Below are 22192 nucleotides of genomic sequence, written 5' to 3'. Positions count from 1 at the left end.
ATGACCACTGGAAAAACCACAGCTTGGACTACACAGACTTTTGTCAGTTAAGTGATGTCTCTGCCTTTTAATATGCTGTCTAGGCCTGTCATAGCTTTTCTTTCAAGGAACGAGCGTCTTTTAATTTCATGGCTGCAATCACCAACTGCAGTGACTTTGCAGCCCAAGAAAATAAAGTCTGTCACCATAAAGTCTGTTTCCATTGTTTCCTCATCTATTTGCCATGAAGTGATGGGACCGGATGCCGTGATCTTTGTTTTCTGAATGCTGAATTATAAGCCAGCTTTTTCACTCTCCTCTTTCACTTTCATCAAGAGGCTCTTTAGTTGTTCACTTTCTGCCATAAGGGTGGTGTCATCTGCATATCTGAGGTTATTGATATTTCTCCCGGCAATCTTGATTCCAGCTTGTGCTTCCTCCAGCCCAGCATTTCTCATGATGTACTCTGCATATAAGTTAAATAAGCAGGGTAACAATATGCAGCCTTGACGTCCTCCTTTTCCTATTTGGAACCAGTCTGTTGTTCCATATCCAGTTCTAACTGTTGCTTCCTGACCTGCATATAGGTTTCTCAAGAGGCAGGTCAGGTGGTCTGGTATTCCCATCTCTTTCAGAATTTTCCACAGTTTATTGTGATCCACACAGTCAAAGGCTTTAGTGTAGTCAATGAAGCAGAAGTAGATGTTTTTCTGGAAATCTCTTGCTTTTTCTATGATCCAATGGATGCTGGCAATCTGATCCCTGGTTCCTCTGCCTTTTCTAAATCTAGCTTGAACATCTGGGAGTTCACATACTGTTGAAGCCTGGCTTGGAGAATTCTGAGCATCACTTTGTGAGCATGTGAGATGAGTGCAATCCTGCAGTAGTTTGAACATTCTTTGGTATTCCCTTTCTTTGGAAAATTGGAAACACAGTAACACATTATGAGAGGGACTTATCCCAGGAATCTAACGCTACTTCAGTATTCCAAAGCCAATCCATGTAATTCACCAAACTAAGAGACCAAAGAAGAAAACACATATGATCATGGAAAGACACGCAGAAAGAGCATTAGACACTCAGCAATCATTCAAGATAAAAACTCAGCAAACTAGGAATTCAAGGAAACACCCTTTATCTGCTAAAGGACATATACAAAAAAATCACAATCTACAAAAAACGTATTTACTAAAGGTGAGGAACGAAATGCTATTCCCCGAACATCAACAATAAAGAAAGGCTGTTGGCTCTTATGATTCCTATTCAAAATGTATCTGAAGTTCCAGACACTGTGATAAAACAAGGGGAAAAAATAAAAGGCATCCAGACTGGAAAGGAAGAAGTAAAACCACCCGTATGTGCAGACAACGTGAAAACAAAACATTCCACGGAGTCTACCCAAAAAAGCTCCCAGAATTCATTAAGTGAGTTTAGCAAAGTCAGCATACAGGGATCAATCATATTTCAATATACTAGCAACAAGCGATCTAAAACTGGAAAATTTTTAAATACCATTTACAATATCTCCAAACGGGAAAATTTCTAAGAACAAATCTGCTAAGACATTGTGTATGTCTGGTGAAATCAAGAACCTAAATAGCCGAGGAGACTTACCAAATTCATGAATTGGAAACCCTTCTTTTCAATCAATAAATTGAGCTTCATCAAAATTTTAAAAGTTTGCTTTGGAAAAACACAGCGCTGAGAGAATGAAAAGACAAGCTGCACAGTGAGAGAAAACATTTTCAAATCACAAATCCAACATAGGAACCGTATCTGTTGCTGCTGTTGCTGCTAAGTCGCTTCAGTCGTGTCCGACTCTGTGTGACCCCACCGACAGCAGCCCACCAGGCTCCGCCGTCCCTGGGATTCTCCAGGCAAGAACCCTGGAGTGGGTGCCGTTTCCTTCTCCAAGGAACTGTATCTACAATACATAAATATCTCTCAAAATGTCACTGCTAGAAAGCAGCTCAATTAAAAATGTCACTGCTAGAAAGCAACTCAAATAAAATAAAATAAAATAAACAGGCAAAAAATTTGAAAAAACCCCGCACAGGAGAAGATACACAGATGACAAATAAGTGCAAGGAAAGCTTTTTAAGCATCTCTGGCCATCAGGAAACAGTGACTTGAAACTATAATGAGACACCACTACACATCTATTAGAATGGCCAAAAAAAATCTTTAATCGACAATACCGAATGCAGACGACGATGTGGAGCAAACGGAGCGCCGTACTCTGCTGATGGGAGTGCAAAATGGTGCGGTCACTCTGAATAACAGTTTGGCAGGTTTTTACCAAAAAAAAACTACATTTACCATATGACTCAGCGACTCCAGTCCCAGGTGTTTACCCTAGAGAAGTGAAAACTCATGCGCACGCACACACACACACTTATACAGGAATGTTTACTGCAGCTTTACGAATAATCACCAAAACACGGAGAGGACTCGAACGCTCTTCTAAAGGGGAATGACTAGAGTGCACACCCACACGCTGCACAAACACGCTCCACTGCGGCACGTGACCACGCAGAGGCGTTCCAGAGATACTGCGGTGAGGGGAAGCAGCTGCCCTCAGAGGACTGCAAGGTGGATATGACTTCTGGAAAAAGCAAAATCACAGGGGCTGGGAACAGAGGGACAGCTGCCAGAGGTCTGGGTGAAGGGTCTCACCAGAGAGAGGGAACACTCGGGGATTTCTGGCCTTTTGGAACATTCCGATTGTGGTTGACAGTCACACGACCCTACAACCATATACACATATACCAAAAAAAAAAACCACATAAATACATTTCTTGATTATGACAAAAGTTACACGGGAGTATACGTATGTCAAAACTCAGCCAACACTTATAACTGCAGGGGTTTATTTCATGCGAAAGGAGAAAGGGGTGGCAGAGGATGACATGGTTAGACAGCATCACCAATTCAATGGACGGGAATCTGAGCAAACTCCAGGCAAGCCCAGCGTGCTGCAGTCCCTGGGGTTACACAACTTAAGAGACTGAACAGCGACAACAAAAATAAAACACAGTAAAATATTAATTGCTGTCCTCGAATGTTACTACATCACCATAAATGCATAGTCATTGGGGCTTTTCTTCAACATTTTAAATAGTAATTGGTAATAGCACATAATACTCCTTTTAATAAATTTTTGAATACTTTTACAACTGATAAAAGAAAATGACAAGCATACTCTACATTAAGTACATTTCAAATTTTCCACCCCTGGCCCCTTGTTAACACTTAAAAGTTTCAATTTTGTGGCTAAGAAGAACAGAGAACAAGCAATTGATAGGTTCAGTAAAGCCTCCCTTTTAAATGTTTTAAGGAAACAGCACATAAAACATTCATTCAAACAAAAAGTCTACCCCGCCAGATGCTTCCTATAAAGGGAAACCTTATTCCATTACTTGGCTACCAATAAATTATTTATGGAGGTTGCTGAGAATGCCCACATTGTGCCTGCTGCTAAAATTCTTAGCAACATTTGAAAGAATATTTGTTCTATTTATAGGTGAAGAACTTTTTTTTTTTAATGAGAAAAGGTAAATAAGCCTTCAGAAGGTCATTGCAAACGGCAGCCAAGCCCCAATGAATAAAATGAAATACAGGCGCCAACTTTTCCACAGCAATGCCAGTCTCGTCCTCTGCTTAATGCCAGAGGCTTCATCGGGCTTTCTCCGGCGACCCCACCAAGGAGGCCTGGGGTCCTCCTAGATGTTTCCACACAGCCTTTAATCTCTTTATACAGCAGCCGATCACACTGCGGTCTACCAGCTGGGGGATTTCCTTTCTACCCAATCCGTCTCTAAGAGATGGGGAACCATATCCCCTTTTGTATTTTAGTCTACAACATAAAGAGATGGTCGGTAATACACAATAACAATGGAGTGGTCAGAAGGCTGGGCGTGTTTACCAGCTTCTTGAAGGCCATGTGATACAAGGAGAGACCTACAGGCTTCACAGTCAGACAGACATTGCTTTTTTCTATCACTTTTTTAAGATTTTTTAAAACGTGGGCCATTCTTAAAGTCTTTTATTGATTTTGTTCTGGTTTTAAGTTTTGGCCCCAAGGCATGGGGGATCTTAACTCCCCCAACAGGGATCAAGCCCACAACCCCTGCACTGAAGAGCCAGGTTTTTGCCACTGGACTCCCGAGGGAGCTCCACCACCACTCTTGGAATAAACCTTCCTGGGCTTCCCGGGCGGCTCAGTGGTAAAGAATCACCTGCAATGCAGGAGACGCAGGCTTGATCCCTGGGTTGGAAAGACCTTCTGGAGAAGAACATGGCAACCCACTCCAGCATTCTTGCCTGGAAAATTCCACGGGCAGGGAAGCCTGGAAGGCTACAGTCCGCGGGGCTGCAAAAATTAAAATGAAAGAAGCTTGGTGCTGTGGCCGCAGATTTGTGTGATCTGGCTCTTCCCCTTGCTGGCAATGCGCCACCCTCCCCAGTCCTCACAGAAGCCGGGCCTTGTCTGCGCACAGCTCTTCCTGCAGCCCTTGCCGGGGAGGTTCAACCTCAGGCTTTCCATCTCAGCTTCAGCTTAAAAGTCAGAGCCTCCAAAAGGCCCTTCCTGACTACTGGCTCCAGAGAGGGCCATCTCCACTACCTCCACCAAGTCACTCTCTCACGCAGAACTCTTACTTTCTTATTAGAAGCTGTCACAACCTGCCTTCATCTTCGATCCTTACACGTGCACTATTTGCGATCACGCCTGTTACATAAAGGTCGTCCACCTGTGGAGTGCAGGGACCCTTGCAATCTATCCGCTCGTGGCCGTTTCCCCTGAGATTTGTGGCGCAGTATCTGGGGCACAGGGCCGTTCCATCAACACGTGTTGAATGAATGAATACAGCCGGTCCAGGCTACCTTACTAGCCGTGTGAGTTTAGTCAAGTTCGTTATTCTGTGTGCCTCAGTTCCTTTATCTATAAAAATGGGATTATAATAATGCCTCTTTCAGGGAGCTATTATGAGGATTAAAAGAAATTAATTGGGATGTTTAGTATTGTGCCTGGCATCGCATAAGAACTTAAAACGTTAATATTCTTTTCATTTGTACTTTTCATCTGCACTTGAAGTAAGTTTAAGAAATGAAAAAAAGAAAAAGACTGGAAACACTGAGAATAGCTCACCATACAGCGGAATAAATACCTGGAAATCCATCAAATATGACTCAGAAACTCAGCGCTCAAAAGCAGGTGAACACGAGAGCTGTACTCGCCAGGCTCCAGCCCCGGCGACCCGACTGCAGCCTCTGAAAGAGGAACCATCCCAGCTCGGTCCCAGCTCAGCGGCAGGACACCCTCTGGAGGCTTCTGCGCGGTCATCGTGACTTCCTCCCACTCCCTGTCAAAGGCCTTCCGCGCCTAGGGCACCATCCAAAAGGGAAGAAAGGCGAAAGCCAACAGCATAAAAAGAATCACGGCAACTCCAACCGACCGAACTCTCAGCCAGGAGCCGCGCTTCTGGCGACCTGGCCATCAGCTTCAGCGGCTTGAGAGGGCCGGGGACTCCGCAGCGGAGGCTCAGCCTCCAGGGCACCTCTGGACTGCAAGCAACAAGGACCGAGGGCAGGGGCCCTGCAGTCAGTGGAGCCAGAAGTGGACTCAACTCCCAACGCTGTCACCTGTGGGCCACCTAACCTTGGGGAAACCACTGCACAACTTTGAGTCGCTGCTCGCTCATCAATAAAAAGAAGATCAAAGTCAATTACTTCATGGAGGTGCTGTGACAACTACGTGACCTACAGCACCTGGCAGAGCCTGGCACTGAGCAAGCAGAAAACACAGGATCACTTTCAGAATGAATCCACTTCTCACTCAAGCCTCAATACGCAGACCTTCGAGCCACCATAAATTTTTTTTATCCTCTTTGAAAGTCCAAAAACTGTTAGACCATTCACCCAGACATCACAAAAACCATGAAATCCTGCTGCCCAGAGTTCATTTCTGGTAAATAACACCGCCCGTAAGACAGTTCTGCCAGCAGCAGCTAAGTGGGGTTAGGAAGACGAAGAAGACACCCTGGGATTGGCTTCTGATTCCAGTACTCTCCCAGGGTCCTCAAAACACCCAGAAAACTGTTGCTAGGCAAACATCTATTCATCAACCAACAATACTGGAGCAACAACAGGATTTTAAAAGTGAACCCAAACAACACCTGGAATGCAACTAGCTTATGAAATCTACTCTCTATATATTCTTTTCAGCCTTTGCTCATGAATACACATTTTTTTGTAAAATTGTAACAGAAGTGAATTTGTATAATCCGTTGCTTCCCCTAACATGTCTTAAATATTTTCACGTTGCTACAGAATTCCCATAATTATCACTTAAAATGACGGCACCGAATCCCACTGAATTGATTCACAGTCAATTGCTTAACCATTTCCCTGCTGAGCACCCAGGCATTCAGTGTGTTCCAGAAGAACGCCGGCAGGCTTTCCGACCAGAAAGACCAGCTGTGCGTTTGGCCTTCTTTTTGTTTCTCCATCACACTAAACTCCTGAGCGAATCTCTGAATCTCTCCAAGCTCAGCTTCCTCACCTGGGAAACACCTTCATGACAAGCTTATTGCAATAAGCCAAAGAGATCACGAACATAAAATGTAGCTCCCTCGTTCCCGATGTTTCACACTCACACGCAACGTGGCAACAGCGCCACACTCGCAGCTCTTCCCTCCTGCTGGGCTCTTCCCTCAGGATGGGTTTCCCCAAGATGGATTATCGGGCTCAAGAGTAATACTATTGTTATGACCATCAAAATCTCTTTCCAAATGGCCTTCAGAAAGATTGTAAATACTTACGCTGCCCAGCCCGCCACCTGGCCAGGTCTGCGGAGGGCGTGGCCAGGACACGCAGAGGTCTGAGCAGTCAGCGCATTCGACCCAGCGTGCAGGAGACCAGCCTACTACACAGATGAGCCTCTGCGCTGAACACTGACCAGACTTGATTCCAAGACCTCTGGACCCGACGGGCCCCATCTCCTGCAGAGCCAGGACCACAGAGCGGCTGTGACAGTCACTCTGTCAGCCCCAGAGTGCCCTCCTCCACTTCCGCCAACCTGCGCCCCACATGATTCTTGCTCGCCCGCCTGGTTCTGAAGGCGCCCCGCTCTCCTTCTCAGCCTCCCCGACCCTCATCACTGCCTGCTCTCCTAAGACTCTGGGGGGAATCTGCGTGCCCCTCCCTCCCGCTACACTGCTCCAGCCACCTGATTCACAAGAACATAGCAGCCATCCGCATCGGCTTAAGACCCGGATACCAGGCACTGTTCTGGCAGGTGCTACTGAACCCTCACCACAACCCTAGGCATCAAATACCACTTTTCCCATTGCACAGGTAAGGCAGCCAAAATTTACAGCTTACATGGCAACACACTTATTTCTATCAATAAGGATTCATTGACTACCATCTTGTTCAGCTGGGTGATGAGCATGAAGGACCCCGCAGAGGAGACAAAGTTAAGCAATCGCACCAATAAAACACGTAACTGCAAACAGTCACAAGCCTCCCGGTGGAACACTGCACCTGAGGCTGGGTCCCAGGCACACTCGGGAAGGGAGCTGCGGACAGCCTCTCTATAAAGTCGCGTGGGGACCAAGCCATGGAGGGCAAGGATCCTGGCGCTCAGGAGGAAGAGAAAGGACAGTCCCCGCAGGGAGGAGCACGCTGAAGGCCCGGCCACGTGGCTGAGGAAGGCCAGCCAGAGGCTGGAGGGCAGGGCGTGATGGGAGACGGCCGCAGCCGGCGGCACAGGGCAGGGTCACACGGGCCGGGCCACAGCAAGCAGTCAGGGATTCTGCTCCAAGGTCAAAGCAACATCACAGCAGGGTCTGTGGAGACTGACAACGGACGAGGAGAAGGCAGGGGAGCTGGCCGCAGCAGGGCCCTCAGGACAGAGCAGACGTGGGCACCGAGGGCCGCCGCGCGCCAGGCACCGAGCGAGGGGCCTTCCACACCAGGACTCACGGAGCCCTCGCCACCAGTTCCGAGGGGAAGACCGCATCCAGCCCCGCATTACAGAGAAGGCTCTAGAAGCAACCTGCCAGTGCAACAGCGCCAGACCTAACACTCAACTCTGGTCATTCCCAGGAACATGTCGCACCCACGTACAACGCTGCTGCAGACACTTCAGGGCCACACACGCCAGGTGGGGCTGAGGGGCAGGGGAGCTACCTCCGGCAGGAAGACACGCAGCACACGGAGGCTTCGGGGCAAAGCCGAAGATGCAAACTCCTAGCCACGGCGGGGTAAAACACTAAAGCGGACCAACTGCCTCACTGAGACCAAGACTTTTCAACAGAACGGAGTAAGCGCCCCGATACAAACACCAGAACCTCAGGGCAGCTGGGCTGGAGACAGGAGCAGCAGAACCTGCCCTGAGGGGAAAAGAGCACCTAAGTGTACAAAGAGAGCGACCAGGACCCTCACCACCGCTTTATCACGGCGAGGAATCGGACAGTCTGAACGGCGCGCAGGAAGAGCTTACGTAAGCTACGGTTCAACCCACCCCTTTGAGTGCACATCTTTATGAGCTCAAGACGGTCATTAAACAATACTATCCACCTGCATCAACAGAGACAGAAAGCTACACGTCACAGGAAAAGCCAGACGCAAACGCTTCTATCCGTGAATAAAGAACAGCTACCCGGACTGGACACACTGAACCCGATTCTGGGTCTCCCCACTCACTCACAGCATTTAGAGAGAGACGAAGGAAGAGACAGACTGTTTCTCTGAAACCGGTCACACCAGAGAAGCAGAGGCCTTTACAGAACGCGGCTTAGCCCAGCCTCCTGGTCCGGGGCACTCCCCACGATGTCATCATCCAAGAAGGACCAACAAGACAGGCTCCCACTGAAGACCACACTGATCTGCCAGCCTCCTACCATTAGGCCTGCCGTTCAGAGGACGACACCTCAGCTGAGGAAGGGATTAGACAACAGGTCCCCAGCTGACAGACTCACAAGAAGGCGCGCGGTTTTCACATGTCAGAAGGGGACTCACACAGCACGCCTAGTGCAGCAGAAAGACAAAGGCCCGGGTTCAAAGACCAAGCAAGTCCCTGCCCGTCTCCGGGCTTGAGGCCCGTGTGTCAGACGCAGGGCCGGGATGAGCCGATCCCAGGGGCTCTTTCAGCGCTGCTGTTCTGATTCTTCTCCACGCCTCCAGAGCACACCACTCACTGCACCTCCTTACTGATCACGGCACCCCTGGCCTCAGAGCACCCAGCCTGGCTCATCTGTGAAGTGACTCCAGTCACTTCCCTCCCCAGATTAAAACTTACCACTGACGCCCCTTCATCTTCAGGACGAAACTCAGACAAAGCGGTGCAACATGCAAGAGTCGGCAGAATCTGGCCCCACCTGCTTTAACAGCCCCACTTCGCTCAAGCACCCCCCAAGCCTCCTTCCAACCAAAGGGCACTTGGGTTCCCGAGAGCCATGCCGTCATGCTCTCTCTGTGTCTTTGGCACGTGTGAGCCCCTGTGCCTAGGGTCATCTCCCAGTCTTCCCACCTTGGCTAATCCCTACCAGTCTTGATGACCCAACTCAAGAACACGTGCTCCAGGGAGGCTGCCCAGAGTCGCCTGAGCCAGGATCAGGCCCCACTCTATGCCCCACAGCGCCCTGGACTTAACCTCAATCACTGCATGAGTTTCCTATCCATCTCCCTAAACAGACTGGGAGTCTCCTGATGAGCACTTAATCTACTGCAAACTCCCTAGCCCCAGCACAGGACATGGATTTGAAAATATTCACTGATGAATGCCTGAACTCTAAGCAAAACCAAGAGGCCTGTATTTTGCCAGACCCTCGTTAACAGACTCTGATGTTCAGATATCCACAATCCAAGACTAGAATAAAAAAATCATGAGTTTCCCCTGTAAGTCCAAAGTATTGTAGTCCTCTCTTTAATATGTATGTGAACTGTAAAATCAGCATTAGATGCCAAGAGCATTTCCTATAAGCATCCCAACATAGAGATCCTGCATTTAGTAGCTCAAGCCAGATGAAGATTTTCAGTGACTTATAAAGACCTGAAAGGGAGACAGTGAGAACCATGTTGTCATTTCAATTTCAACTGCAGAATTTGTTCTTGAAAGTGCTACGATAAAAAATACTAATGTCATTAAAAAAAAAAAACATAAAACATAAAAACATAAAAAAAAACAACCCTAACAGCAGCCGAAGGGCCACAGCCATAAAGCCGAAACATAAGCCCTAAACGTGCTTGCACAGAAGGCTCTCCCTGCCTTTAAGAAAATCAGTGTTTGCGAAAAGGGTGTATAAACCCGAACCCAAAACAATAAAGTAAATGGTAACAGGATCATACTTATCAAAAATTACCTTAAACGTAAATGGGTTGAACGCCCCAACCAAAAGGCAAAGACTGGCCGAATGGATACAAAAACAAGACCCCTCTATATGCTGCTTACAAGAGACCCACCTCAAAACAAAGGACGCATACAGACTGAAAGTGAAGGGCTGGAAAAAGATATTCCACGCAAATAGAGACCAAAAGAAAGCAGGAGTGGCAATACTCATATCCGATAAAATAGACTTTAAAACAAAGGCTGTGAAAAGAGACAAAGAAGGCCACTACATAATGATCAAAGGATCAATCCAAGAAAAAGATATAACAATTATAAATATATATGCACCCAACATAGGAGCACTGCAAAATGTAAGACAAATGCTAACAAGTATGAAAGGGGAAATCAACAATAACACAATAATAGTGGGAGACTTTAATACCCCACTCACACCTATGGACAGATCAACTAAACAGAAAATTAACAAAGAAACGCAAACTTTAAATGATACATTAGATCAGTTAGACCTAATTGATATCTATAGGACATTTCACCCCCAAACAATGAATTTCACCTTTTTTTCAAGGGCTCATGGAACCTTCTCCAGGATAGATCACATCCTGGGTCATAAATCTAAACTTGATAAATTCAAAAAAATCGAAATAATTCCAAGCATCTTTTCTGACCATAATGCATTAAGGTTAGATCTCAATTACAGGAGAAAAACTATTAAAAATTCCAGCATATGGAGGTTGAACAACACACTTCTGAATCACCAACAAATCACAGAAGAAATCAAAAAAGAAATCAAAATATGCATAGAAACTAATGAAAATGAAAACACAACAACCCAAAACCTGTGGGACACTATAAAAGCAGTGCTAAGAGGAAAGTTCATAGCAATACAGGCATACATCAAGAAACAAGAAAAAAGTCAAATAAATAACCTAACTCTACAACTAAAGCAACTAGAAAAGGAAGAATTGGAGAACCCCAGGGTTAACAGAAGGAAAGAAATCTTAAAAATTAGGGCAGAAATAAATGCAAAAGAAACAAAAGAGACCATAGCAAAAATCAACAAAGCCAAAAGCTGGTTCTTTGAAAGGATAAATAAAATTGACAAACCATTAGCCAGACTCATCAAGAAGCAGAGAGAGAAAAATCAAATCAATAAAATTAGAAATGAAAATGGAGAGATCACAACAGACAACCCAGAAATACAAAGGATCATAAGAGACTACTATCAGCAGTTGTATGCCAATAAAATGGACAACGTGGAAGAAATGGACAAATTCTTAGAAAAGTACAATTTTCCAAAACTGAACCAGGAAGAAATAGAAAATCTTAACAGACCCATCACAAGCATGGAAATTGAAACTGTAATCAGAAATCTTCCAGCAAACAAAAGCCCAGGTCCAGACGGCTTCACAGCTGAATTCTACCAAAAACTTCGAGAAGAGCTAACACCTATCCTACTCAAACTCTTCCAGAAAATTGCAGAGGAAGGTAAACTTCCAAACTCATTCTATGAGGCCACCATCACCCTAATACCAAAACCTGACAAAGATGTCACAAAAAAAGAAAACTACAGGCCAATATCACTGATGAACATAGATGCAAAAATCCTCAACAAAATTCTAGCAATCAGAATCCAACAACACATTAAAAAGATCATACACCATGACCAAGTGGGCTTTATCCCAGGGATGCAAGGATTCTTCATTATCCGCAAATCAATCAAGGTAATTCACCACATTAACAAATTGAAAAGTAAAAGCCATATGATTATCTCAATAGATGCAGAGAAGGCCTTTGACAAAATTCAACATCCATTTATGATAAAAACTCTCCAGAAAGCAGGAATAGAAGGAACATACCTCAACATAATAAAAGCTATCTATGACAAACCCACAGCAAACATTATCCTCAATGGTGAAAAATTGAAAGCATTTCCCCTAAAGTCAGGAACAAAACAAGGGTGCCCACTTTCACCGCTACTATTCAACATAGTTCTGGAAGTTTTGGCCACAGCAATCAGAGCAGAAAAAGAAATAAAAGGAATCCAAATTGGAAAAGAAAAAGTAAAACTCTCACTGTTTGCAGATGACATGATCCTCTACATGGAAAACCCTAAAGACTCCACCAGAAAATTACTAGAGCTCATCAATGAATATAGTAAAGTTGCAGGATATAAAATCAACATCCAGAAATCCCTTGCATTCCTATACACTAATGAGAAAGTAGAAAAAGAAATTAAGGAAACAATTCCATTCACCATTACAATGAAAAGAATAAAATACTTAGGAATATATCTACCTAAAGAAACTAAAGACCTATATATAGAAAACTATAAAACACTGATGAAAGAAATCAAAGAGGACACTAATAAATGGAGAAATATACCATGTTCATGGATCGGAAGAATCAATATAGTAAAAATGAGTATACTACCCAAAGCAATTTACAAATTCAACGCAATCCCTATCAAGCTACCAGCCATATTTTTCACAGAACTAGAACAAATCATTTCAAGATTTGTATGGAAATACAAAAAACCTCGAATTGCCAAAGCAATCTTGAGAAAGAAGAATGGAACTGGAGGAATCAACTTGCCTGACTTCAGGCTCTACTACAAAGCCACAGTCATCAAAACAGTATGGTACTGGCACAAAGACAGAAATATAGATCAATGGAACAAAACAGAAAGCCCAGAGATAAATCCACACACATATGGACACCTTATCTTTGACAAAGGAGGCAAGAATATACAATGGAGTAAAGACAATCTCTTTAACAAGTGGTGCTGGGAAAACTGGTCAACCACTTGTAAAAGAATGAAACTAGATCACTTTCTAACACCGCACACAAAAATAAACTCAAAATGGATTAAAGATCTAAATGTAAGACCAGAAACTATAAAACTCCTAGAGGAGAACATAGGCAAAACACTCTCAGACATAAATCACAGCAGGATCCTCTATGATCCACCTCCCAGAATACTGGAAATAAAAGCAAAAATAAACAAATGGGATCTAATTAAAATTAAAAGCTTCTGCACAACAAAGGAAAATATAAGCAAGGTGAAAAGACAGCCTTCTGAATGGGAGAAAATAATAGCAAATGAAGCAACTGACAAACAACTAATCTCAAAAATATACAAGCAACTCCCGCAGCTCAATTCCAGAAAAATAAACGACCCAATCAAAAAATGGGCCAAAGAACTAAATAGACATTTCTCCAAAGAAGACATACAGATGGCCAACAAACACATGAAAAGATGCTCAACATCACTCATTATTAGAGAAATGCAAATCAAAACCACAATGAGGTACCACTTCACACCAGTCAGAATGGCTGCGATCCAAAAATCTGCAAGCAATAAATGCTGGAGAGGCTGTGGAGAAAAGGGAACCCTCCTACACTGTTGGTGGGAATGCAAACTAGTACAGCCACTATGGAGAACAGTGTGGAGATTCCTTAAAAAATTGCAAATAGAACTACCTTATGACCCAGCAATCCCACTGCTGGGCATACACACCGAGGAAACCAGAATTGAAAAGAGACACATGTACCCCAATGTTCATCGCAGCACTGTTTATAATAGCCAGGACATGGAAACAACCTAGATGTCCATCAGCAGATGAATGGATAAGAAAGCTGTGGTACATATACACAATGGAGTATTACTCAGCCGTTAAAAAGAATTCATTTGAATCAGTTCTGATGAGATGGATGAAACTGGAGCCGATTATACAGAGTGAAGTAAGCCAGAAAGAAAAACACCAATACAGTATACTAACACATATATATGGAATTTAGAAAGATGGCAATGACGACCCTGTATGCAAGACAGGAAAAAAGACACAGACGTGTATAACGGACTTTTGGACTCAGAGGGAGAGGGAGAGGGTGGGATGATTTGGGAGAATGGCATTCTAACATGTATACTATCATGTAAGAATCGAATCACCAGTCTATGTCTGACGCAGGATGCAGCATGCTTGGGGCTGGTGCATGGGGATGACCCAGAGAGATGTTCTGGGGAGGGAGGTGGGAGGAGGGTTCATGTTTGGGAACGCATGTAAGAATTAAAGATTTTAAAATTAAAAAAAAATTAAAAAAATTTAAAAAAGAAAAGAAAGTCAGTGTTTGGGTCACATCAGGAACACACCTCAGAAAGAGAAATGTGAGCCACGTGACAGAGCAGGAGCGCAGTAGTGAAAAACATAACTGTAAGCGCAAGGAGAACGCGCAGCACACAGGACGGGCTCTGCCGGGCACGCGTGCGTCACATACCGTCCCTCGTGAATCTGCACGACAGCCCTGGGAGGCAGAAACTAACAACATGCCCATCTTAAAGACAAAGAAAGTGCAGAGAGGTTAAGGCCACCCAAGGTCACCTGGCAGAAGCGGATGAGCAGGTGGTCTGGCTTCAGAGCCCGCGGCCCTGGGCACAAACCGCGCCTAAGAACGGCCTTGCCACCTCGCATCTCCGTTTCTCCTCTCCCCTGCTGGCTCAGACGGTAAAGCGTCTATCCACAATGCGGGAGACCCGGGTTTGATCCCTGGGTCAGGAGGTCCTCTGGAGAAGGAAATGGCAACCCACTCCGGTACTCTTGCCTGGAAAATTCCATGGATAGAAGAGCCTGGTGGGCTACAGTCCATAAAGGGGAGCTGGACTCGATTCTCAGATCTCTCCCAGTTCAAAAGGCAGCGGACAACATGCGAAGCTGAAACTCTAAGATTGGCAGATGTTTCCATGTAGAAACAAAAATCAACGCTGTGCCTTTCAAAAATTAAATAACTCTGTATCTCGCAGAGCTGCTTCAATATTAAAGTAATATATATGAAGAGCTTAACACTTACAGTTCCCAACTCAGAGCAAGAGCTCAATAAACAGTAGCTATTATTACTTTTATGATAAAACACGAACAACCATTTAATAGTGGAGCACATTTTAATTATACACGATGTGGAATAATCAAATCTCATTTGTTTGAGGCCCCAGACCCTACAGCATATATCAGGTTGTACAGTTGAAATTATAACAACTCAACGCTCCAGAATTACTTGTTTCCATTAGAGATCTGACAAGTCATTTCTTCAATTGGTCACTGGTGGTTTGCAGATAACTATTAGTAGTAATGAGTGTTCTAAATTAAATCCAGAGACAGTCCCATTCTGTTCGGGAAAGACAACTGGGGAGAGAGAAACATGATTGTGGAACGTCCTTCCCTCTGCTTCCTGCGTCCTCTCCCCGATAAATATCTCCCGTGTCTTGCATAGTATGGATTTCATTTGGTTACAAATGAAGAAGGGTCTAATTCTTCCCATGATAAACGAGCACGCTGAGCAGGTAACTTGTTAAGCAGAATTGGAATTGGGGAAATAACCTTATTTTCCTGTTACTTGACAACAGACCCCGTTCACTAACAAATGAAGCACACAATGCTGGCAGACGGGAAACACTGAAGTCAAATCCATCACCGAGCAATCCACGCTGAGACAATTACCACACCAACCTGGGAATACATCGCTCCCGTTCCGTTCAACAAAGACGCAGCCTGCAAGACGCAAAGAGGCCGCCCCACATGGCAGAGAGAATAAACAGCTTTAGAGCCATTAAAATCCTGAACTCAGATTCCAGCTCTGTCACTCACGTACTATGTGACCGTAAGTGGGTCCCTCCTCGTCTTAAGATTCCCTACCTGTAAAACGGGGCTAATACAGAAAACCTCAGTCACAGGACAGAGTCAGTGGGGACCACAAGTAACGTGCCTTCCGTCACAGGGAAGCTCCGGCCACATGTCGTTGCTGCGCTATGCTTAGCTGTTCAGTCGTGTCCGACTCTTTCAATCCCCTGGACTGCAGCCGCCAGGCTCCTCTGCCCATGGGATTCTCCAGGTAAGAATCCTGGAGAGGGTTGCCATGCCCTCCTCCAGGGGATCTTCCCAACCCACGGATCAAGCCCAGGTCTCCCTCACTGCAGGCGGATTCTTTACCACCTGGGCCACCAGCGAAGCCCAAGCATACTGGGGTGGGTAGCCTGTCCCTCCTCCAGGGGATCTTCCCGACCCAGGAATCAATCAAACTGGGGTCTCCTCCATCACAGGTGGATTCTTTACCAGCTGAGTTACCGCGGAAGCCCTTGCAACCCCTCAGCGCCTCTCAACTGTGCTCCATGGTGACATCTTCATCTTCATGACGCCAGAAATACACCAAACTCCCCGAGACTGGAAATCGTGATGCTGTCAGAGCCCGTAACTGGCCTGTGTGCAAAGGGCCAGCCACGCAGGAATGTTGCAGTGCTCCAGAGAGAGCCCACGAGCCCCGGCACTCCTCCAAACTCTGCCTCATCCTGCTTGGACGCTTCTCGAGAACCCAGGCTCCCTGTGGGTCTGCTGGACAGCGGGCACAGACAGGAGCCCTGAGGGATGCTAATTCAGTGTCTCTACTTACGTTTTCAAAGTCCTTCATGTTCCGTGCTCTGGTGGGAGACACCTTTTCTTCCGACACGTTTGGGAGCACTATAAAAAAGCAAAACAGACACAGGAAAATGTCACAACAGGCAAACCGCCCCACACCCCTACTAGCAGGAAAAAAAGTATAGCTTCCACATTATATTCTGTCTTGTGATTTGAGTCTGCTGCTGCAGCTGCTAAGTCGCTTCAGTCGTGTCCAACTCTGTGCAACCCCACGGACTGCAGCCCACCAGGCTCCTCCGTCCATGGGATTTTCCAGGCAAGAAAAGGCTGAAGTGGCGTGCCATTGCCTTCTCGGTTAAGTCATTATATTTCAAATATTTAAAAATTACTTAAACTGGCCCCAGTGTAACCATGTGAATGTCAGGAGAATGTAAAAAGGTGTGAGTTGTTCAGTCATGTCTGACTCTTTGCAACCCCAGGGACTATACCTTGCCAGGCTCCTCTGTCCAGGCAAGAATACTAGAGTGGGTTGCCATGCCCTCCTCCAGGGGATCTTTCTAACCCAGGAATCAAACCCAGGTCTCCCACATTGCAGGCAGATTCTTTACTGCCTAACCACCAGGGAATCCCCCGGTTAAGTATCAGAAGATGGACCCAAAGAATGCAGGCATCAAGCAAAGCAGAAATGCCACGATACCTATTCCTACTGCTGGTCCTTAATCTGTTTTGTTGGGTGGGATGTCATCTTCATACGTCAGCAATTAAAACAAAGCCTGTCTGACTTGACAGCAGGGGTTGGCACATTTTTTCTTAAAATGCGAGACAATAAATACTTCAGGCTCTGTTGGCCCCCAGTCTGTCACAACCACTCAACACAAAACAGCCAGGGACGCTTCAAAAGCCAAGCAGCTGTGTTCCAACAGAAGTTTACTTTCAAAAGCAGGCCGCGGTCGGAAACTGCCGATCGCTGCTTTAGGGCAATTCCAGACTTAGCCAAAACCCAGATCTTTCCACAGCTTCTCTAATTCGACGAACATTTATTAGCCCACGCCACTGTGCCAAGCACCAGGCGAGGTGTGGGGAAGCAGTGGCGAGCGGGCGCCCAGCAGGCAAGACGGGGACGTGTGAGCTGACGGCTGCACGCGCCACAGCGCTGGGCACTGCTCAGGCGCTAAGGAGATGTGCGTTGAGCAAATGAATGAATTCATTCCTCCCCCACGTGGGCGCTGGGGGCCTACTCTCTGCCCAGTGCCATTCTAGAAACAGAACAAAGAGAAGGAGCCGATAGCCCAGAAAGAAGGGACCGACAATAAACGATGGCGCTCGCAGAGCATAGTCAATGGTGATAAATGCTGTGGAGAACAATTCAGTGGGTAAGGACAGGAAATGCCAATAGCAAGGGAAGGGCGAGGACTGCAGCTTCCAATAAGGTGGTTAAGGATTTCCCTGGCAGTCCAGTGGTTAAGACTCCATGCTCCCAACGCAAGGGGCAAGAGGCAGGGGGCACGGGTTCGATTCCTGGTCAGGGAACTAAGATTCTACATGCTGCACACCATGGCAAAAAGAAAAGAAAACAAATAAGGTGGTTAAACTGAGGAAGGGCTGACCTCTGGGCAGACTCGGACAGGACACAGAGAGAGGCCTGGGGTGGCAGGGACCTAGAGGACTTGAGAGCCAGCCAAGAGGCCAACAGATGGGAGAGCAATAAAGGGGGGACAGCAGAAGAGGGGGGAGCAGGTGCCGGGAGACAGGCTGAGCAGGGCCCCTCAGGACACGAGGATTCCGAGCTCAGGGGTAGCGTGGGGGACTTCGGTTTCCATAGGCCCCCTCTGGCTGCCTTGCTGAGAATAGATCTTTATGAAAGGCGCTGAAAGAGAAACGAGGAGATCAGGTAGGAGAAAGTGGGGAGAATCCAGGCCAGAGGTCACGGTGCTTAGGCCAAGGAAGGCGGGTGAGGAGCGGTCCGAATTGGGATACTCCTTAAGTGGCCAACACGAAGAAATGCAATGAAATGCAGCGAAAATGCAAGATTCAGAGAGGAGAGTGCAAGGAAGGCAGGCTGGGGAGAGCCGGGGAAGCGCGGGCTGCAGCTGAGTCTTCAGGGGGCGGCCGGTAGAGGGGGGTGAGGGCACGGCACTCGGGGCTCAGCAGAGAAGAAGCTCGGGAGCCTCAGGGGCGGCCAGCAGGTCCCGCACGCCAGGCCGAGGGCACACAGCCGCCTGCCTGCTGCTCAGACAGGCGGGCTCTGTCACCGCGCATGTCCCTACCCGGGGCCCCTCACTCTCCAGGCCTCCAGGCCAGCTCCTCTGCTGGGGACACTCGGCCACCCCGCTCCTTCCTGAGGGGAAACCTGCTCCTCACCGCCCGCTGGCTGCGCGACCATTCTTTAACTGCCTGCCTTCCAGGCATGACTGGAGCCATGATTCAGGCTGAACCCCAGTACGAGGCCCGAGCCTGGCAGGAAGCGATGCACACCAGGGCTGAATGAAGGAGCAGGCCGATCAAGCCTCCGGTCCCAACGGCCTGGGGGCAGAAGGCAGAGAAACCAGAACTGCTGCACTGCCTGCTTAAAGTAAAAGTTGCCAGGTTCTAAAGGAAAACCTGAGGGAGAATTAACATATGCTCACTGTGTGAAACTTAGCTTGTCTGCTCTAAAAACTCCTTTCTGCCCATAATCTCAACACTCTGGAGACGGGGGAAAAAAACACCAGTCAAAATACCTCTAAGGTATTTCAACAAGGCAAATTATTAGCACTTGCCACAGATACTGATGAGAGTGTCCACTTTCTTTCAGAAACAAAAATTATGAGGAAGGCTTAGCAAAACGCAAACTGCTGAACAGAAAGTTTCCTCATAATCCAGCTTCAACCCAGCAGACTGCTTATTTGCTCAGCGCCGTCTCCTGTGGTCTGCCCAACTGCGTGTCTCCGAAGGGCAGGCCCGTGTAGGAATGCCGGGCCCCAGCCAGCACACGGAATCCAGCAGCCTGCCAGGAAGGCCTTGGCACGCTCTGGTTTGGACAGCAGCCCTCCAGGGCCTCCAGCCATTCGGGAGCAGGACCCAACAGAGCCTTTGAACCTGACCGAGTCACCGACTCAACACCCAACCTCCCCTGGTCATTCAGTTCAGCAAACACTGGCTGAACCCCCTAGGCAAGCGTGGTGGTGAGAAATGAAACTCAGGAAGTGTGGCCCAAAGGACATCCCGTCCCCTAGCCTGGTGCTTATGAAAGGTGAGGAGCGGGTCAACATTTACCTTAAACACCGCGCCCTTCTTGGGAGCACCAAGCCACGCCAGGGGAGCACTGGGCCTTGGACCCACCGAAGCTCAGGCCCAGGCTCCCAGCTCAAGGGCTCACGGCCCTCACGGCCCAGCATCCACTTCCCCTGTTCTTACTCTGGGTACTTACCACCGTTTCCCGAACCAGGATCAGGGCTGACGCCTTCCGGGTCATCGGGCACACTGAGAGCAAGGCCACTAGGAGAGAAGACGTGCAACAAAAGAGGGATCACCATCTGAGCAGCAGAGACTGCCCGCCCGCCGGCGCCGCACCCGCCCGCCGGCGCCGCACCCGCCCGCCAGCGAGGCTACCCCCAGGGCAGGCAGCGCGGAAGTGAGGGACCCAGGCTCTGGGGCTGAGCTGTGGCTCTAAGACTCACTAGCTGAGTAAGGGGGTTCGGTCATGGATTCATTCACACAGCAAGTGTTCTGTGTGCCATCGAGGGGCTGGGCGCGGAGGCACCAGGCCAAACCTAAGCTACTGATGCCCTTGAGTCATACTTTCTTATTAATTCAGTACACGGGACACCACCCCTCAACCTGTAAAGATTAAATAAACTAGTGCGTATAAACACTTAGCACACAGTAAGTGATCAGCAGGAGGCATCGACTGTTGTTTTTGTCGATGCTACTATTATCATTATCAATATGCCTATGAGCTTAAAAGTATCAGGTACTAATTCGGATGCATTAAGAACATCAGACAAAAATGAAAAATTCACTGATTCCAGAAGTTTTACTGGCTAAATTACACAAGCAGGTTCAGTGAGGTCTGGAGACCCTGACAGAGAACTAAGCCATGATAGGAGGGGTGGTCCAACATGAACCGCAGTTCCCTGAATCCTGCTGCAAACTCCGCCACGCGCCTCTCCCGGCCCCGCTCCCCTCATCTGTACAAGAACAGCAGCTACTTCACAGTCACTGGTGGTCAAACAAGGCACCTGGTGTCCAGCCAGTGCCCTGCACCCCGTGAGTATTCCATGAACGGGAGCAAAGTGCCCTTGTCACCGTGAAACAGACAGTGCTCTGTAACTGGTAAATGATCTACCTTCACCAGAACTGGCCAGTTCCCTGAGGGTCTACGCATTTTACAAAGGAAGGCTCTAAGGCCCAGATAATTTCAGTAGCCTAGCCAGTCTCAGGGCAGTTAGTCAGAGAACCAAGTCCAGAATCCACGTCTTTAATGTATAAAACCCAACAATGCCTCTCTATCCCAAGCTGTAAACTAGGATCTTATGGCAGTTCAGCTTGACTTCTTGGCAATTTGCTCTTTCCAGGCCTCTAAATACAGATCCATCTTGTTCCTAGGACAACGCTGTCTGACCATCAAACTCTGGAGTTGGAACGAAACTTCAACATCGGAACCAAGCAAAAAAATTAGATATCATAAAATTTCAGCATCAGGAAAATGATTACATAAAATGTGTCTGCTATGAGGATAACTGGAGAAAAAGGAAAAGCAAACTTAAGCAGGATATGCCTTCAGTTACTGGAAGACAAAAAAAATACATGTGCACTAAAATCACCTCAAATCCGTCCTGCAAACCAGGGGCTATAAGTACACATAACAAGTGAAATATTAAAAAGCATCATTTGTAGGAAAAGGAGAGAGATTCAATATTTTCCTTTTTAATTTTTCATAATTCTCGACTCCCTCCAGTAAGTACCACCAGGACAAACTCCATTTTCTAAACAAATCGTAAAAGTTAGCCACCACTCTTTGCAGTTGGAGGCTCAGTGGCCCCAAAACTACACACACAGTTTACTGGGAAGCTCAGCCGACTCTGGTCTCTACATCCCCAAGTCTGGGCTTCTCTCCCTCAGTTCAGTTCAGTTCAGTTCAGTTCAGTTCAGTCGCTCAGTCGTGTCCGACTCTTTGCGACCCCATGAATCGCAGCACGCCAGGCCTCCCTGTCCATCACCATCTCCTGGAGTTCACTCAGACTCATGTCCATCAAGTCAGTGATGCCATCCAGCCATCTCATCCTCTGTCATCCCCTTCTCCTCCTGCCCCCAATCCCTCCCAGCATCAGAGTCTTTTCCAATGAGTCAACTCTTCCCATGAGGTGGCCAAGTACTGGAGTTTCAGCTTTAGCATCATTCCCTCCAAAGAAATCCCAGGGTTGATCTCCTTCAGAATGGACTGCTTGGATCTCCTTGCAGTCCAAGGGACTCT

The 22192-nt window shown here is 47.1% G+C and overlaps 1 protein-coding gene across 25 annotated transcripts in view; it reads right to left on the bottom strand.

The window, feature by feature from the left end:
* CDK5RAP2 (CDK5 regulatory subunit associated protein 2) overlaps nucleotides 1–22192 on the bottom strand; it is a 184064-nt gene that overhangs the window by 151784 nt on the left and 10088 nt on the right. For all 25 annotated transcript variants that reach the window (XM_069575238.1, XM_069575236.1, XM_069575242.1 and 22 more), the window contains exons 2-3: nucleotides 20147–20214; nucleotides 16772–16839 (exon numbers count right to left, since the gene is read on the bottom strand). In XM_069575238.1, the coding sequence (XP_069431339.1) occupies nucleotides 16772–16839; nucleotides 20147–20214 (136 nt within the window). The remainder of the gene's footprint in view (nucleotides 1–16771; nucleotides 16840–20146; nucleotides 20215–22192) is intronic.

This window comes from Ovis canadensis, chromosome 2 (assembly GCF_042477335.2).
Source record: "Ovis canadensis isolate MfBH-ARS-UI-01 breed Bighorn chromosome 2, ARS-UI_OviCan_v2, whole genome shotgun sequence".
Taxonomy (NCBI): domain Eukaryota; kingdom Metazoa; phylum Chordata; class Mammalia; order Artiodactyla; family Bovidae; genus Ovis; species Ovis canadensis.
The sequence above is the reverse complement of the archived record's forward strand: the minus strand, read 5'-3'. Positions and strand labels throughout refer to the sequence as shown.